We start from the raw sequence: 18927 nt of genomic DNA on the forward strand, positions 1-18927 counted from the left end.
TGAAACCTGTGCCCTGTCTCTGGTTGTACCTGTAATCCAATTCAGAGAACATTTTTTTTTATCCTGTCCCTCCTTGATGTCTCTCCACAGCCCACCTGTTCCTGGCATCTCAGTTTCCTTCCACCACAGCTACCAGTAGCTGTTCCCCTACTACTACTGCTTTCTTGTGTTTTCCTACTTTCTCCTCTTTGCTGTGTTGTACTCTTCACATTGGCTTATGCCTGACAGCAGTTTGGATCCCATTCTTTTCAGGTGATCTTAACAAATCTGCTAATTAGCCCTTTTGCCCCTTGCTGGGAACTGCACTCATTTCACTGGCCCATACCTTTAAAATTCTAAGCAATTTGCAGTACTACTTTGAAATGAACAGCTGAGAAACTTCCTTTTTAAAGAAATTAAATCTTAAATAAACTGTAGCATCTGCAGCATTAGCGATAAGTATTCATTCTTTCCACTGGGATGGGCCAGGATTTCCTAATAGTTAATTCTGAGATACCCTGTTGACAATCCTGAAACCTTAATTTTCCACTAAAGAAAACAATGTGTTCAGATTTTTCATCCCAAAGCAGTTGCTGAGGTAGATGTTCTCAAGCAAGGTAGAAGTAGTGTCAATTATTTTTCTTTCATCCAAGATGTTTTATTTGATTAATCTCAAATTATAAAACAAAACTTCTGATCATTTCTGTAGAACCATTCATGATAGCATTTAAGCACTGATTCTCTAAATAGATGGTGCATGTGACAAATTTAAGGTCCAGAAAGTACATTGAGAAAAAAAGTTATGAAAGTTATTATAACATGGCTTACAACAGAAAGATTGTTGTAACCATAGTTCTAAAAATGTCTCAAGGGTTCTATAATGAATTTCCTTTTGAGAGTCAGTCTCTTGAAGTTCACTAGTCTGCCAATAAGGTGGAGTGTCCTAGCTCTTTTTGAAAAACTGTTTTGGGGAACCACTACTTAACTCATGCATAGAAAATGTAGGTAAGACATATTCTCATGCATAGGTCAGTAATAACTGAATTCACAATACACATGAAAGCTGGTATTTAGGCAGATTTTAAGCATGTAAACAAAAAAGGACCTGTTTCAGCTAGTGGGGGGGGGGGTGCTCCTTGTGTATTTTTAATATACAATACTAAAGTGCATAGGCAGATGTTATGATTTTCTTTTTGGCACAAGAAAAAAAACAGTTGCCCTCCACGGAGAGCAAAAGGCATCAACAATGAGCTAGGTAGGGCAGGCATACTGACAACTGACATTTGAAAACACATGCAATAGAAAGCCTGCGATCAGTGTAAATCAGATGATGTTTCAACCTGAAAATGAGAGAGAAGTCAAAGTGCAGAGATTTGTTGTGGAGGTCTTTATTAGCGAGCTAAACCTGCAGCTATAGAAAGGGCAATACTGTTCAGCAGCAACTGAAGTAGGATTTAGAAAATACTGAAGCAAGATTCAGAGTGTAGTAAAATGAAAGGCTTAATAAGATCTGATAATACGGTCTTTATTTAAGGAAAACTGCCACTGGCTTCTGCCTGGAATAGGATTTCCTGATAATATAATCATAGAACCAATTCCTTGTTGAATTTAGACAGATAATCCTAGATTTCATTTTTACCGCTCTGCTAAAAAACATTTTAAAATCTTTTATGCTTTAAAATTCCTCCAATATAATTTAAATATTGATATAGTTTACAGTGTGCAATTCCAGACTGTTCTTAAGGCAGGGACTCTACTTAATTCTACAGGTTGCAGAGCAGCAGCCATGCTAATAAGAGCTCCAAGTTATTCATGTACACTTACATATACAAAGAAATCGTAAACTTTAATTTTAAAGTTATGTTAAACTATAACACAGAAAGTATATCATTCCTTTCCATAAAATATCTAATTACTTATTTCAGTATTTGAATATGAAATTTCTGTGTGTTTAGTGCTTTCAGAGTTTTTTCTAACTTACAGATTTATTTTACAAGGTACTCACTATTGGAAATGCTTCTGTTTCACTTTTAAGAAATTTTGCCTCACCAGATACAATTCCTCCAGGTCATTCCTCCTTCATTTTCTGCTAGTTCCTCATACAATACATGGGTTTGGTACAACCCAAACTATTACCATTTGGAAACCATTGAGCCAAACATGATGCAGAGGCACTGATCTGTGGGTTGAAGAATTTAAATCCCCTTTCCTTTCCCAAATGTATTCATTACCTTGTAAAAACTCTACGAGGGAGCATTATTTTACCTAGTACTTTTTCCCTGCAGAAAGCTCAGCTAACTAAACAGTAGCATCCTTTTTGCCTCCCCTTTCACTACTTGACAATGACCTTCCCATATAGCGCAGCATAGAAGGAAGCCAGTTCTTGTCCATAATACTTAGAATTCTAACAGATGTATTCTGCATATCAGAATGAAGCAGGACATAGAAGGAAGCAGGAAGGGTAATATTATCACCAAAACGCATGCCCAAAAGCTAGATCAAATAGCAGTTGCATTCCCCTACTGAGGTACTGCCATGTGGATCATGCGGGAAAGTCAACCAAAGAGCATAGTTAAATGACTAAGGATACTGTAACATCTAGGAGATGATGAGGGAAGAAAAAAACATGTTCTTGCCTGCATTTAAGGAATTTTTTGCAACTTTTCTTCGACTAAAATAGTCTTTATGTTAGCCTTCCCTCATCTCACATAACAACAGCCATCCAAATTTGAGCAAAAGGGCAAAGTCACTCAGTGCTCTCTGAGATTCACTCTGTATGTCAATATGAAGAGTGTAAATCAGGATTTTTGTATACTGAGTATTAATATCATAAACCCTGCACAAATGTGGTATTTTTAATTCTAGAGTGTTCCTGGCTGCCACTTTTTTGTTCCTTGTTATTTCAATTCAATTTTTTATTGAAAAGAAATACTTTCTTTACATTCCTTTGGAAAAAAAAAAAAAAAAGAAGAAGAAGAAGAAGAATGCTCTAACACCAAACAGAAGTAATGTTAATGTTTGTATTTGTTTGTTGTAATGAGTAGTGTTTGAGACTAATCCTGAAGATCACTCAGAATCCGCTGTTGGTAGTGAGTGTAGCTAGAGGAACTGCTGAGGAAGAAGGAAGGGTTTTAGCCATAGGGAGACTACTACATCAGTTCTCTAGAGACTGAACTGACTTCCTATTTGCTCCCAGATGCATGTCAGATGGCTGACGTTGACGGATAAAGCCTCATCTGGTTTGGATGGTGCCAGAGCCTGGTCTATCTGCCTAGGGGTTCAGGTCAGCTGGTGTGCTCTTGTGGACAATCTCCAGATCTGAATAACTGGTAGCAGAATATTCTTCGTGGAGGTTTCTCAGGTCTGGAATTAATATCATCCACTGATGTGCAATAACCTGAGTCTGTAGACACTCAGAGCACACAGGGCCCATGTGTTTAACTCGGACTTACGCTGGGGTAATTCTGCAGTACTGCAAAGAGAGAGTGTCTTTATCAGAGCTGTTAATATTTGGTCAGATAGCAGTCTAACGTTTCCTGGATTTGAATAAGCAAACTTTTACCTAATATTTGACTAAAAGAGAAAGCTGAACAGCTTGGAGATAAATTTTAGCCATATTGTTCAAAGGCTTTGGTTTTCAACAGAAAGACAATACTATGCTGTAAGATAAGCATGAGGGAAAAAAATAACTATTTAACTATTAACTATTCAGTGTTCTAGCCTATTAATTTAAAATATGAGTGCACATAGGACACTATTCAAAGTTTTCCAGTGCACTCAAGGAAGATCTGATCAGATGAAGTCTTTAGTGACTGCTTTCTAAACATAGTTCAGGATCAATACTCCTTCCTCCTTCTTCTCAAGCTGGTAGCTATTTCAGATACAAAGAACCATATCTACCTCGTTGAAGATTCTGTTTCCTTGGCTTCCTTACTCTGTCTTCTCCTCTTTCTTTTTTTCCTATCTCTGCAATTGCTGCATCAGTGCATCTTACAGAGTCCTGCTTATTTCTCCCTTCAGGCTCCTATGAGCATCCCTAGTACTCTGCTCCTTCTCTTCTCCCTCTCCATCTTAATTGTATAGAATCTTATCTGCAAAAATTATTCAGCTCCTCGTCCTTCAGGTTCATGATCTAGATATCATTTTTGACTGTGGGTGTTCCCTTTTAAGCTTTATTTAAATCTTGTTGACTTCTTACCAGTGCAAGATCTCAAAGCTTTGCACATCCACAAAGCCTAGGCTCATCTAGACTCTCAGCATCTCACATCTCAGTTACTGCAATGTGTCACTACACAGTAAACTTGCCCTGTGCATGTCTGCTCAAAATATCACTGCATAAGTCCCTTTCTCTGCCACAGTGTTTTAACCTTGGAAGCTTCCTCTTAGACTCTTTTGATCTGCTCCCTTCTGTTCCCTTTCCTCGCTTATTAACTCAAATATAAACTGCATCTCTTCTTTTGGCAGGTCGTTCATAGCCTGTGTCCCTCACACAACATGTAAAACGTTGACTTTCAGCTTTAGTGGTCAACGATGTGGGTCTTCTTCATTTGCCTGGTCAATACAAATAAGGACCTTTGTGCTGTTTCCCAAGCTGCCCCTTATGCTTGTAAGGGACTCCTAGAAAACATCCCCAAATTTACTGTTGTCCTGCCTTGTACTGCTCTGAAGAATTCTGCTTTGATGCAGCACCTACAAAATGGTGTCACAGTGGAGTGCCAAGACCACTGTCTCTCATGCTGGCTCTCCTGGTTCCTTTGTACCCCCTCCTCTGCTTGTATTATTCATCAGTTGTTTTCTGTCCTATACTTAGCTGCAGGCTCTTTGGGGTGATCGTGACTAGGGCTTCTATGCCCTATGATAAAACAAAACAATTATTACCAAGGCTTATTGCAAAAACCCCACAATGGTTGTGGTTCTCTTCCCCCTCCAGTCATCTCACACTTCACTCAAAAAAGGGCGAGATAAATTTGCTCATCTGCTCAGCAGTCATGGTAATCTAACGCTCGTTACTGATCATGGGATAACATTAAAGAAGGCAGACATTATGCGTTCATATCCTTTATGTAAGTAAAACAACGATATTCATTATGAAGTAACGAAGTAAATTCCCAAAGCTGGAAAATACTTATGAAAGGCCTTATCTGAATAAGAACATTTGAATACTGGAACACACACATGGTAGGTGAATGTGCAAAGAACAGAAGGCAGTTGACTTGACCACAGTTCCCTAGTGTCTACTTAACTACTGCTGAAGTAATTTGTTTTTCTACTTCATAACTCCATCTCCTCCTGCTTATTTGATGTCATAAAAACCAAGTACTTATTGCAGTTTGCACAATTCATGTTATAGCCCTATGCTCACATACCACAAATTCATTATTATGAATTCATTCATGACTCTGATTGGAGAAAATAGCTTGGGCTGACACAAGCCCCTTGATTAAAGCTTTAGGGCCAAACCAACAATAACTTAGGATCCAGCCCTTACGGCTTCAGGTCTTCAGCTGTGTAAAGGCTAGAGGAATGGGCCCAAATAGCTTTGGTAGTTAGCAAATATTGTACAAAATAGATTAGAAGTCTTTGGCACAGAATATATATCAGGTAACATTTGAAAACTATTCATAGCATATTAGTATGCTTCTTTAGAGATAAAACTATATGGTATTACAATAATTTGGGGGAGAAGGACAACTGTAACTATCTGTCAAACGACTGTCAATAAGTAAACAGTTTATTGGACCAGTGTTTTACATTTAACTTTTGTAAATGAGACACATCCTCCTGCCTGGTGGGGACTCTTTAGCTAAACTGCTGCTCTGTGCACAGAGATAACATTCTTTTGTAGGTATTACAGGTTACACTATATTCCTTTGTGCCTCAGTCACTCAAGAACATTTGGGATGACACCCAGTGACTCCTGTGGAAGCAAGATTGAGCCTGCTGCTATATAAATTCACCAATTATTGCTCTGAGTACAACAGTAAATAAGAACATAGCAATTAATCACCTTAATGCAGCCATAACAGTTACTTTCACAGATTATGGTAAACAGCATGCAGTGTAGAATAAAACATTTTTCACACAAACTTTGAGGAATGCCATGTTATAAAAATCACTCCTGATAAAAATATAATGAAAATGTAGAAGATTTCAGTGAAGTCTCCTAGGCAGAGTACAGATCATATTACTTCCTCAAGAGACAATGGTCAGGGATTTCAATGAGAATCAGAGACAGTTTTCCCAGGATGAGCTTGTTAAGCTGATATAAAGACATGATATTGATTTAATGGTTTTGTCTCTTTCACTGTTTGCTTTGTGAAGCCTATTTTTAATTCAATCATCTTCTATTAATTTATTTAAAGACTTTATTAATCAAAACCAAATAATTTGTTTAAAACAGACGTTACTGAAGTGCTGAGGGAGTAAAATCCAGCATGCAGTGTCACAGCAGTAGAAGCGTGTACAGAGACTGTCTGTTGTCATTGTATTTGCAAGTTTTTTCAAGAATATTAACAAATAAAGTCACTCTCACTCCATTTTAAAGTTCCCTGTAAGACTACAGTGACTGTTTTCTAAAGATTTTGAAATCAGAACTTTTTCAAATAAGTTATAAACTAGCAAGTTCAGGATAGGTGTCAGTGATAGTCGTCATTTTAAGATGTTCATTATGATTTACCTGCTGGTGGCTTTATGAAAGGTGGTGGAATTAATGGGACAATAATAGGTACATTCCCATGATCCTTTGACCCTGCTGGTGAGTCTGAAAGTCCATTTCCCGAGGCAAGCCCTGGGTAGCTTGTATTTATATTGTAAGGTGAAATAACACTGTCCTCAGATAATTTTGGTTTTGGCAAAGAATTTTCTGCAAAACACAAAGAACACATTGTACAGTATGACAAAAATATTTCTTAGATGCCCTTAAATATTTTCACCTACCTGTTCATTAATTACTTACTCTAATACAAGAGAGTGCACAAAAAAAAGAAAATATTTTCTCCTTAAATAAATGGATATTTTCCAGCATTCTTCAGAAATACTTCTTTTTTTTAAAAAAAAAATCAAAATTACATTAAACACAACTATACTTAAAAAGCGGGGGGTGTAGAAATCACTTTGTCTTACACATCTTTAGTATGCCTTACTTAATCAATAATACCGTATTCCTGTTCTTTATATCCACTGCTTTCATGGTAATCACACACCATATACTGCAACTTCACTAACTAATGCAAGAAATGTAAATTGAAAAGTGAAAGAACTCCTAATTCTCCATCAATTTGGTAAGCAGTAGTAATGAGAAGTATTTAAACAAAAATTTGAAATTACAGCAAAGTGTGTAAGGAATGATGACAGTTATGATTCTAATTCTTTAATCCCAAATCACCTCAGGATCCTTATTTAGAGGAATTCCTCTAATGCACTTCCATTAGCTATGGGGCAGGACTTAATTGTTACCCATCTTTCTTCTTCCAAATCACAGAAAAAGAAAAGCACTTTCTCTCCCACAGACTATATACACCAAAAATTTCTACCTGGCACAGTTATTCGACATCTTTGGTATATAAAACATGATTTGTATCATGTGTCTATAACAAAATTATGTCACAAATTTAATTAGGCATAGATTATATCCACAAATCATCCATTATAAGATCTAGTTATTAAAACATAAATAAATGGATCACATCACAACATAACAAATTTCTTCAGAGTTGACTTAAACATATTACATTTTCAGTGAAGTACAAATATTGATCACCAAGGTCACTATACAACTAACAGACTGCAAACATTCAATTTTAACACAATTGGATTGTTTCACCTTACCTCTAATTTTTCCACCTTTTGTTAGTCACCTCTCCTTCAGAATTGGGCTTCCCAGTATCACTACTCATTGCAACACTCACTGAATACAGTGCAGCTGCTTGCCATCAGAAAGAAACCCCAAATGCTCCTTCTTGGCCATAAATGCAGTAAAAAGCAGCAATCCAAGCGTGTAAAAGCTTCTGCAATTTCCTCTCTTTACCTCATCTTTGAGAAACTCTTGCTCGATAAGTCAAGATCCAGCAATTTCCTACCCTTTTGCTGTGAAGCAATGTTTCTTCTCTTTACTCTGATCACAAGTCCCTATCCACCTGCTGTGGCTGAAGAGTCAAGAAGTAGCAACGGAACTGCTGCACAAAAGGACTGAATCTCCTCGCTTACGTTTTGAACAACGGTATCACATGAAGATCCGGTAATGTCCCTAACAAACTCCACCCCTTGAAAACTCATAAAGCACTTGTAGAACACAATATATTACATTGTTAAGGAAGGTTTTGTAAATGTTCACGATGACTCTTACATGCATAGTGAATATTCCAGTTCAAAATCTTCTGGTTTTTAAAAAGACACAGGCCAAAAGTGTTAGTTTTATAAGCAGAAAGGTTCCTTAAATCTCAACCGCTAAGAAAACACTCTCTTTCTCCAGGTATCTACAGCTTATTGGAACTATAGGTACATGACTTTCAACTAACAAAAGGTATTATTTGTGAAGATATACTAATGTCTGCAAACTGCAATTTTGTTAAATTGCTTCCTTTGTACTCTACTGGATTCCTCTTACGAGGATATTTTTATTTAAATCAACAAAAAAGTAAGTAGTGGAACATGACTCCTAGTCCATGCCAATTTGGACAGGGTGGGATGTTAATCATTCTTTGCCTGAACAAAGAAACATTAAGCGTCATTACCTTTGAGAACAGAAATGTGCTGTCGGCTTTCCCCATCTGCAGAGTAGTTCCTGAATTCAATATCTTCTCCATCTTTCAGTTCAACCTTATCATAACCATACCAGCCAAGGAGCTCATTCATAGTATTTTCTGCAAAGTTCTGAAAGACAAAAATTACCTACTTATTTATGTAATCACTAATCATTTGAAATGAAGGGAGGACTGCATAAATCGAACGGTATCTGTGCTACGCTAGGAACTGCCAGGTTTGTCCCACCTCCTCAAAGACTAATGTTCATTTTATAAGTCAAGTGTATAAAGTGTAATGCATTTAAATCTCAGACTGGCACATGTAATTATGACAAATGCCTCATACATCTGTAATTTAAAGAAAATAGAAGAGAGAGTTATTTATGACTTTTGCTCTGGCATTCAATGTCAGGAATATTTTAACACATATTTGTTGCAAAAAATTGTCTGTGTTACCATAAAATATTTAAGACTGCAGCAAGAAAATAACAGAAAACTAAGATTTTTTTTTTCAGCTAGCAGTTAATCAGTGTTAGTGTGATACAGTCTTTTCAGATGGAGTAGGTCACTGGCACAATTACAGTTCCTTGAGATGCACATGAACCAAATCAAATAGAATCGCAGTGAAGACATTTTTCCTCACAGTTATAAACTCTCGCATAGTCAAAGCCCTTAAAGAACTCTATATCATGAAGGCATTTTACCATAATGTTTCACATAAAATTCTCACATATTTGTTTAAGATGACCCTACTGAGTGTTGCCATGTTTACTTTTAAAACAATTTCCAGGCAGCAGTATTGTTACATATTTTGCTTGCACGGAAACGCAAAATTTGGAACATGACTGACAAAAGTCTCAAATTCTATTAAAAAGTATGTCCTCTAGGTCATGCGTCAAAAATATTTCTGTAGAAAATGCTCATTACTGGGCCGTGAGATTTAGCAGAGTAACTTAAGAATTCTGCAGCCAGGCAACAAAGCTTTGTGAAACTGAATAGTGTCACAGAACTATGGCTGATAGATTTGGGAACTACATAATGAAACTGGCTAATGAATTATTGTCACTGTAAAAATCATTTTAAAGTAATATGACAAATACAAAAATGAATTGAAAAAGCCATGAACAATGCCTTTCAATTTGGTCTCTTCATTTTTTATTGCCACTCTTTTAAAACAAATTCAAAACTTCATTTTATTTTAAGATCTTGACATCTCTAAAATAATGATCTTGATAAGATGTCTCCTGTGACTCTGGATTCCAGCATAGAAATGAGAAAAATATGATACCAGTTTGAAACAAATAGCATACATCAAATTTAGAGGTTGCAAGATTCCATCTAGTAACTGCTGTAGCTTAATTTTTGAGTGAGAGCAAGTATAATGACAGAACACAGCAATTCTCAAGTTATTTAAATAAATAAGTAAAATTCATCAGATCGTAATTGCTTCAGAATTCAAAGCTACCATAGACACTCTGCCCCAGAACATTAGAGAGCAGCAGCACTGCTCCTGGCTCATTCATCACACCAGATTGCCTAGGTGTTCCTGTCAGTCAAGGAGTGTTGTAAAGCAGCTATAAGCAATAAACACAAGCAATTTACACTCTTCCAAAAGTATCACCAGTGCAATTGTGCTATAAACACACATTTCAGCAAAAACAAAACAAAACCCCACAACAGACCTGTGGAGCATCAATTTCCCTGATTTTTTCCCCTTTCACTTTCACTTGACCTCTTGCTGGAAAACTGGATTCTGTGGCTGTTCTGTGCAGCACTGAACTGCCAGAGAACAGCACTGGTCCACATCTACGTCTAGTTTCAGCATAACAAGTATGACAACCAGGTATGTCTGAACTCACCACACTATTACAGTTTGCAACAAAGAGTACAATGTAATGTAACGTGGCTAATATTTACGCTATTTAAATATACTTAAATTCAGATTTTAATAGATGCAGTTTTGTGACAGTTTTAAGTGTCGGGTTTGGGTGATTTTTTTGAGTTTTTGTTTGTTTGTTATTTATCTTTTAGAAGACCTTTCCCTCAATGCTGAAACCTCAAGTGCAATACTTTCAGCTTTAACCCATGTGAATCCAACAGTGAAAAGGTCTGGAGACAGAAAGCGAAACCCCACCAGCGCAGTTCACTCAGAATGAAGCATCTGACCTGAAGGGGCCCATGAAGTCCAAAGGAAAGCTGTGCCAACTTCCCCTGGTTTGCTAAATTTCTACTATGAAGACATAGCCCTAGAGATTAATCTAGTAAGGTGGAGTCCAATTAACAAAGTCGGCCTGACTTGAACCTCATGCAACTCAGTTAATTGGATAGCTCTAAATTGCCTCCTACGGATATTTTGTGTTTTATTTGTACTGTTGATCAACTCAGGCAATGAGTAATTTCCAATCAGTTGTCAGGGAATAAGTCAACTAGGGTTATATATTTTTCCTTACAGGGCCATACATGTTTATGCAACTTAGTATCCCTCTTCAGAATCTAGTCAACATGATAGTTGAGTTTGTAATGGCACAAACTTTGAGTACCTTTCAAGACTCATTTTATCATCTAGGAGTGGTGTACAAAAATGAACAGCTGCTAACAAAAATACATTGGATTTTGAAATAACTCATAATACAGACTTGAGTCCTTATACAAAAAACACTCCAGGAGGCCTTTGCTATTAACTTCAATGAGAGTTGAATGAGGTCACATATTAGCGCTAAAAAAGTATCTTTTTATCATAATGTTTTCTTAACAAGGATGCTTGGAAAACAAAACAAAACATTCTCCTTCCTCATTTGTCTTTTCTATTATAATGATGGTGATCATTCTTAATACTATTCCATCAGTGGCTGAAGGCCAGGGCTTCATTGCAGAGCACATGGTACATACCAAAACCAAAAGGACGATCCCATCCTTAACAAGCTGATAGTCAAAGCTGAGAGATGTTGTTTTCTTCCACACCAATTCTCACACGTGAAAAGTATCCACACGAAGAACATTCAAAAAAATGCATTATCCTTTTACAGATCCCTGATTAAAATACCCTTTTGCAGCTATGTCTAACATCCTGTGAGTCTAGGCAATAGTCACACAGGTCATATGCTCCAACTCCTGGCACAATGCTGACTAATATTATTTCATTTCTTTATATTCTTTCTTCCTTCCATTTCACTGTTAGCTCCAGTCTGAGCAGATTCATAATATGAAAATATGATGGGATTTGTAAAGATCAATGTGGTGGCAACAGTCAAAACACAAATAATAAGATGAGACAGTTTTTAGCTGTGTGAATGAGAAAACAAAAGCTCAGCTTTTGACGAAGTTACAGAAAAGGAAGCAGGACAATTAATACACAGCCTGTACATGCAGAGCAGAAGCTCAGTGAAAGATAGGAAAGGTGAAGGAAAGGTGACAATCGGGTACTTGAAAAAAACAAGAATGCAGGACCTGACATTGAAGCAGGAGAGCAGAAGATGAAGCAGCCTAGAGAGGAACCAGCTAAACTGAGAGACAATGGACCTGCCAAAGCCAAAGGACAACAAGATGTGAAGATGAGTGCAGCTGATCAGACGGAGGATGTGAATGAGTTGTAATTCTAAGCCCTTGCAGCAACAGGACAGCACAGGCACAAATGAAACCAGTCCACATTTAGTTTCAGACTCTGGCCCTGGAAGGATGTGGATGGCGTGCAGGACAGCCTGCCAGCTCAACTCCACAACCCTACCAGAGGCCTGAAATGATGTGAAAGACCACCACAGGGAAAACCTTGCTAATGATCAATAACATCCCTATTTTGCAATTAGACTGATAAACTGGAATCCTTGAGCCCCCAAAGAATCCCACTGAATGCAAATGAAGTCATGCAGGGGGTCAGGAAACAGTGCCATGGACTTCGTTGCAAAATTACAGCACTGAACCTAATGTCATTCCTAACAGGCTGGGAATGCTCAACATCCCAAGAGACAGAGCCACGCTTGTGCTCACAGCATGAACCAACATCAGAACTGAGAAGATGAACACAGGAATCCTGTCCCATCCTTCCATACTCAAACTGCTACATCACATTTGGTCTCTTGTGCCAATGCCAAGCAGTCAAGTTCCTAAGGCCTTGGCAGAAATATTGATAACCTCTTCAGTTGCAACTGCAAGTGGAGGACACAGTCATTTAATATACTGGGGACCCACTAGAGCCAAGTCTCCTGTAACACTTTAGCTGACAGTGAAGGTGTGCAGCTGTGCACTATCACAGCTGTGTAACTGCCAGGGAATTCACTACAGTTGCAACAGAATTAGCTCATCTTTGCCAAAGAAAATGGCTTTAAAATGCTCCAGTGCTCCAGTGGCCCCAGTTACATAAAATCACCAAAGTCCTCAGTTCCTAATAGACAGCAATTCTTCTTTGTCCCCTGCTAAGTCCCAAACCATTTATAACCACAGTGGGGCAATGTGTAATTTGCATGTTTTAACTGTGTGATTTCTTTATTCTTGTACTACACAGAAATATCCTCCCTCTTCGAAGAGCCAGAAAGATAACTAACCAACTATTATGCTGGTTGGTATTTTAACTTGAATCTGCTTCCTTTTCCTGGGGAAAAAAAGGAAGAATATGTTGATTTGTCAGGCTATGGTTTCTTTCCTTTATGAGGCCATCTTATATGCAAGGTAGTAAAAATATAATCACATTTATTCTTTTCAAGATTAATTTCATCATAACAGTGTACCTATGGCTTGATTTTTACATTACAATTCATCATTTCATCAATTTTCACTAATTAATATGCTTTGATGCTGAACTATGCTTCTTGTCTTATACCTCTCATCTTTCCTTCTCTATGAACCTTATTCACAGGGGGCAAGGCCAGCTTCACAGAATGAGGCCTGGCAAACACGGAGGCAGGAAATGCAAAAAAAGAATGAGTCTGTCAGACTCATTTTCTTCTAGGTTTTACTGCTGAATGTTTATTTCAGATTTTGGAGGAAGTAAGATGGCTCCATTCCATTTCCTTGCATGCATAAACTACCGGGTGCATAGCCCAACAAATTCACTTTTTAACTCCACTGCATAGAGGAAATAAAAATGTTTTATTGATGATCATTTTTAAAATATAGACCTCACTTTGCTTATTTATGCTATCTCTCACCACACTGAATTTTAGAATTAGACTCAAAAAGCAAATTTTCTTGTTGCTTTGATTTCCTTTGCCCTACTGCATACACATTTGCTTCTATAATGTGGGTTATCCACTTAGTTTGGATAAGCATTTATATAATGCGCAGATAGGTGAGGCTCCCTATGCAGATAATGCAACTCCCTTTTGCAGCCATACCACAAAAATACTTCCCTGCAGACTCTAGGGGAAAAAAAAAAAAAAAAAAAAACAGTATCTGAAATAGTACAGTTGATAAAGTCTGTCTGCTTTTTCACTTTTACAAACCCATTTTTTTGGTTTTCAGGAGAGAAGGGAGGTGTTTCCTTGAAATCTTTTTCACCTTAACATTTATCTGGCTCATTTTAAGTGCAGTGCTGCTATGTCAGTTTCACTGCTTCCCTAATTTTGACAGTGGTACTTTTAAATGCCAAATACAGAATATTAAAACACTAAGCTGAATGATCTTCTGATGAATTTACTATTAAGCTATAACAGATGGAGCTGTCTTAAGCTCTAAGCATCAGGAATGAAGCCCAACTTTAGATACAAATTAGTTATTGAGAATATTTATAGATGGTAAACTCCTTGGGCACATGGAGCAGCCCTGTGAAATTATAGCACAGATTAATTGCTAGCTTTTCAAGTGACAGAGACTCTAAACACGTAGATATGTTGTCTTTTTTAAAAAAAAAAAAGAGCTTTCAGTAAAATATACTTGATGCATCTTCTTAAATTTATTCCAATGTATTTCATAAAATTGCAAAGCACCTAGCTTCCACTGTTGAGTGGCACTACTGTGTGACAGTAGGATGGCATATGGAAATCAGCTGAGGAGGGATGGATGTGAAAGTTATCACTAAGCATTTTGTAAGTGCTTTCATCAATTAAACTGTAAACATTAAGTTAGTTTTAACATAGTATCAGATTCCCTGATTATGCTAGCTTTGGATGTATTAGATGTTCTGTTATACACCAAAAAGTGAGAAATTACACTACTTAATTTGAGAATAACTACCTGCTATTCTTCCAAAGTGTGAAATGAACAATGCCACCTCTGAAATTAACTGGAAGGCACAGTCTGAAGGAGGAAAGAGAAAAAAAAGGGGGGAAGACTAAAAAAGAGAAACTGTGAAGGTCACAGTGAAACAAAACATTTCCTCTTGAATATATTTTCATTGAAATATAACATTGAAAAACTTTGTGGAGTCATGTACTTTTGCACACAATGTTGTATCAAATTGAAATTTGTTATAACCATCATGTACATTAGGTTAGTGATAACAAAAATGTAACTTAATATCTCATATAATGAAACTGCAAACAACCTGAATTTCCAGTCATGTTAAAACTGAGCTGTGACACTACTGTTGTAACAGACCAAAACCAAGCAGCTCAGGTATTGTGACTGTTCTTGATCAAATTATTGTATCAAACAGCAAATCTTGAAGGAAATCTCTGTGATGAGGTAATTTTATTACTCATTCATAGTGCCCTGCATTTGCTGTACTTAAAATAGACACTTGTACCAATGGCCTTTTTATTACTGAAAGAAAAAAAAATCGCATATACACCAGACCTTTTTCTTTCTGCTAGCAAAGGAAAGCAATTCAATACAACGTGGGCTGAAACCTGAGTAGGTCACCGTACACCATGATAAAATTCCCTAATCCCTGAGCCAAATTTCCCTGAGGGGGCCCTCCTACTTCTCCTTCACTTTCCAAGCTGACTTTTCCATTCCCTCTCTCCGTCTTTTCCTCCCCTTCATCTCTTTCATTTCCCCTACCTTAAAGCCTTGATATCTGATCTGCTGCTGATACTCAGGTTACAGTTTTTACAGCTTAGGCTGTCTATTGCTGTATACATTCCTTTCTTTCTGCTCTGCCGTGATTACTTACCAGAGCTTATTTTACACTGGTCCAGATGAAAGCAGTTCAGATGAAGGGAAACTGCCAGGCTGTTTGAACGGTACAGATATGGACCTACACAAGGGCACATTGTGTTTGCTATGTCATTTTGTTGCAAACATTTTATACAATGTAACCAATTTGTTACAGTCTTGTATTCCTCAGGTTTATATGAAAAACAACTAGACATCTTAACTGATTAGTAAACAGAGTGAAGAATCTTCACAGCTTTTAAACTTTCTCAACAAGTCAAAAATTCAAAACTTTTTTTTTTCTTTCCTCCGTGGATTCTAGCGGTTAACTGTCCTACTAAAAGTGTAGTCTCTCAGCAGAGCATAAAAGCATAGATTACATCGTAAGGTGGCCTGTGTTTTGCGAAAGGTTCTGCCACCAGCTATCTCACTCTCAACTAGAAAACATATCAGTTCAAAATGCCATTTCTATCTGCTCATAGCCTTTAATAATTCAGTTGAAATCTTGAGGTTTGTAACATTAAGCAGCTACAAATGATTAAAAAAGAGAAACTCCCTACGTGAAGGTTAATTCTAGTGCTTAATACCAAAGCATTAGTTTAAAATTGTGTAATTTTTCTCCTTCACACAATGTTGTTTTTGTTTCTTCCTCACCCTTTCAGACAAACATCTGTTATACTGCAGAAGAACAACTATCTCCCAAACCGCTGAGTGTGCCTGCAGCCAAAGTAAACAAAACAAACCCAGAGGATCCAGCACAGTCAGCCTTTATATCCAGCCAGGATAACATTTCACATGTTTTGATTAAAATTAGCTAATTTGTAATTCTAGAACCTATGAAACTTAAAAGCTGCAATCCATACAGATCACATTAAGCAATGTTCTAAGGGGCCAGTGCCCTATACTACAGATCTTTGCAGTCCTCGAAACTATGTGAGGTTACAATGAGTGATTACTGTTATTATTCGGAGCCTGTACAAAACCCTCTCCAAAAAGAGAATGTGTCATATATCTCACAAAGAATAATAATGCTCTTTGGGACTTGAAACTAGTGCAGTTTGTTTCTGAAGAAGTGCACTGATACGCAACGCAGCAGTACGTTGTTTCGCTCATTCCGCTAATACTACCCTTGCTCACATTTCCCAATCTGATGTACACTGAACTGTTTTCACACTCATTACCCAGGCAGCACGAGCAAACGCCTGCCTTCAGCAGCAAAGGACACCTATCTGGAATTAGCGATGTGTAGAAGAAGGGAAGGGGGAGGAGACAGTGCATTCCTGGTTAATTTTACAAGGGGAGATTGATGCTCCCGAAAGCAAAGATACTTTCAATACATATAATGCATATTTAATACTTGCCTATGTACTTTGCGAATATGTGTCATTTTCTAAACAGTCCTCCACTTAGTTTTTTAATAAATGACATTTAAAGTAAACGACAGTAGCTTTATCATATAAATAAGCTATACTGGTTTAATTGCTTCATATACGCATTAAACAACAACAGCAAGTTCAGCTGAAGTCTCACTATGGGCTGCTCTCAACTTTTGGGAATTAGAGATGTAACATAAACAGACGGGGAACAGACATGCAAAACAGGCGCAAAAAATACGACCAGTCAAGCCCGGAGCAGCGACCTAACGATAAAAGAAGTCCTGAAATACGTTTTTGTGCAATCGCCACCATCCTAACATCTGGAGCAGGCGCCTCGGGCGCTACCTCCGGAGCACAGCTGGATTGGCACCGCTTCCTATCAGACAGGACAGCCCTCCAACCGATAAATACACTTCTATCAAAAGCAGCCCTCGGACAGCTACCTTTCAACAACACCTCTGCTGGTTTGATTAACTGGGAAGTGAAGCATGTAAACCAGAGGAGGCGGCGAGAAGGAAAAGGAGAGAAAAGGAGTCTCTGTGCTTAAGTACAAGAATGATGTGCGGCTCAGACCATAACATTTCACTTTGACAATTTAATTACACAGTTGCAGCTCGCTACTGAAAAAGAGAGAGAAATGCAGCGTTTAAAAGAGGTCCCTTTCTTTCCTAACTTTAGGGCGTCCAAGCTACCTGAGGGGATTGCTATAGAAAAAAAATGCTCATCGTTGGCACCCAGAGAGCTTAAAAACCCAGTGAGGGAGAGTTTTTTAAAAAATAAATAAATCAAAGCTGGTCAATGAACAGGATTTGCAGCCTGTGAATTCGTCTCTGTTTTCAGCCCAGGAGGCGGAGTTGAGACACATTCAGTGCATCCTACAAAAAAAAAAAAAATGACAAGAGATCCTTTCTTATTCCATTTCCATGCATGGTGGAGGGGGGGTGGGAGAGACCCCCCGCTCCCGTCCCCATCACAGGCACCTACCTTCATCTCCTCGTTGATCTCCCGTTTCACCGGGTGAGCCGGCTTCCTGCTCCTTTTATTTTCTGGAGGTCTCCCTTCTTTCTCCATTTCTGCCATTTTTTGCGCCTAGTTGGTGGAGATGAAATGGCTGCTGGTGTTCTTGGGGGGGCCGGCGAGGGGAGCAGTGGGGCGGGGGTGGCTTTCAGTGGTGGCAGGCGGCGCCGCGGAGGGCCCGGGGGGAGCGCGGCGGCGGCGGGCGGGCGGGGGGCGCAGCCGGGCCGGGGCGCGGGTGCCCCGGCGAGTCAGCCATCTTCTGCCTGCCCGCCTGCCTGCATGGGAGAGGAGAGGAGAGGAGCGGCGCGGTGCGAGCGGGTGTGTGTGTGTGTGTGTGCGCGCGCGAGAGGGAGCGCGGAGCCAGCCAGCCAGCCCCGCTCCTTCTGTGGCGCGGCTGGCGGGCTGCCGCGGAGGGGGCGGTGGAGGGAAGGGGTAGGCCGGCCTCCGGCCCGGCGGCGGGCGGGGCTTGCCGGCACCGAATCGGCCGTCGCTGCCCGCCATGGGAGCCGGGGGGGCGCCGCGCCGGGAGAGGGGGGAGAGGGAGGGAGGGAGCCTGCAGCCCGCCCCGCCCCCCACACAAAGCCGGCGGGGGGAGGGGGCTGCGTGCGCCGCTACACACACACACACCACACACACACACACACACTTATACACACTCACACTGACACACACAACGCCGCGGTGCCCAGCCCGACCCCTTGGCCCGGCCCCCTCAGGCTCCCCTCAGGCGGCGGCCCCGCGAGGCGGCCGTTACCCGCCGGCCGTTACGCGCGCGCCGTTGCCGTTAC

The 18927-nt window shown here is 39.2% G+C and overlaps 1 protein-coding gene across 7 annotated transcripts in view; it reads right to left on the bottom strand.

Annotated features, from left to right (window-relative positions):
- SOBP (sine oculis binding protein homolog) overlaps positions 1-18528 on the bottom strand; it is a 115724-nt gene extending 97196 nt beyond the window's left edge. For 4 of the 7 annotated variants that reach the window (XM_062572682.1, XM_062572683.1, XM_062572684.1 and 1 more), the window contains exons 1-3: positions 18107-18528; positions 8712-8850; positions 6656-6841 (exon numbers count right to left, since the gene is read on the bottom strand). In XM_062572682.1, coding sequence (XP_062428666.1) covers positions 6656-6841; positions 8712-8850; positions 18107-18202 — 421 coding nt within the window. In that variant the 5' untranslated portion in view covers positions 18203-18528. Of the gene's footprint in view, positions 1-6655; positions 6842-8711; positions 8851-11609; positions 12711-17702; positions 17998-18106 lie in introns of those variants that run through there. The other 3 variants (XM_062572685.1, XM_062572686.1, XR_009957985.1) reach the window with 3 other exon arrangements.
- Positions 18529-18927: the final 399 nt, after the last annotated feature.

Source organism: Rhea pennata, chromosome 3, assembly GCF_028389875.1.
Source record: "Rhea pennata isolate bPtePen1 chromosome 3, bPtePen1.pri, whole genome shotgun sequence".
NCBI lineage: Eukaryota > Metazoa > Chordata > Aves > Rheiformes > Rheidae > Rhea > Rhea pennata.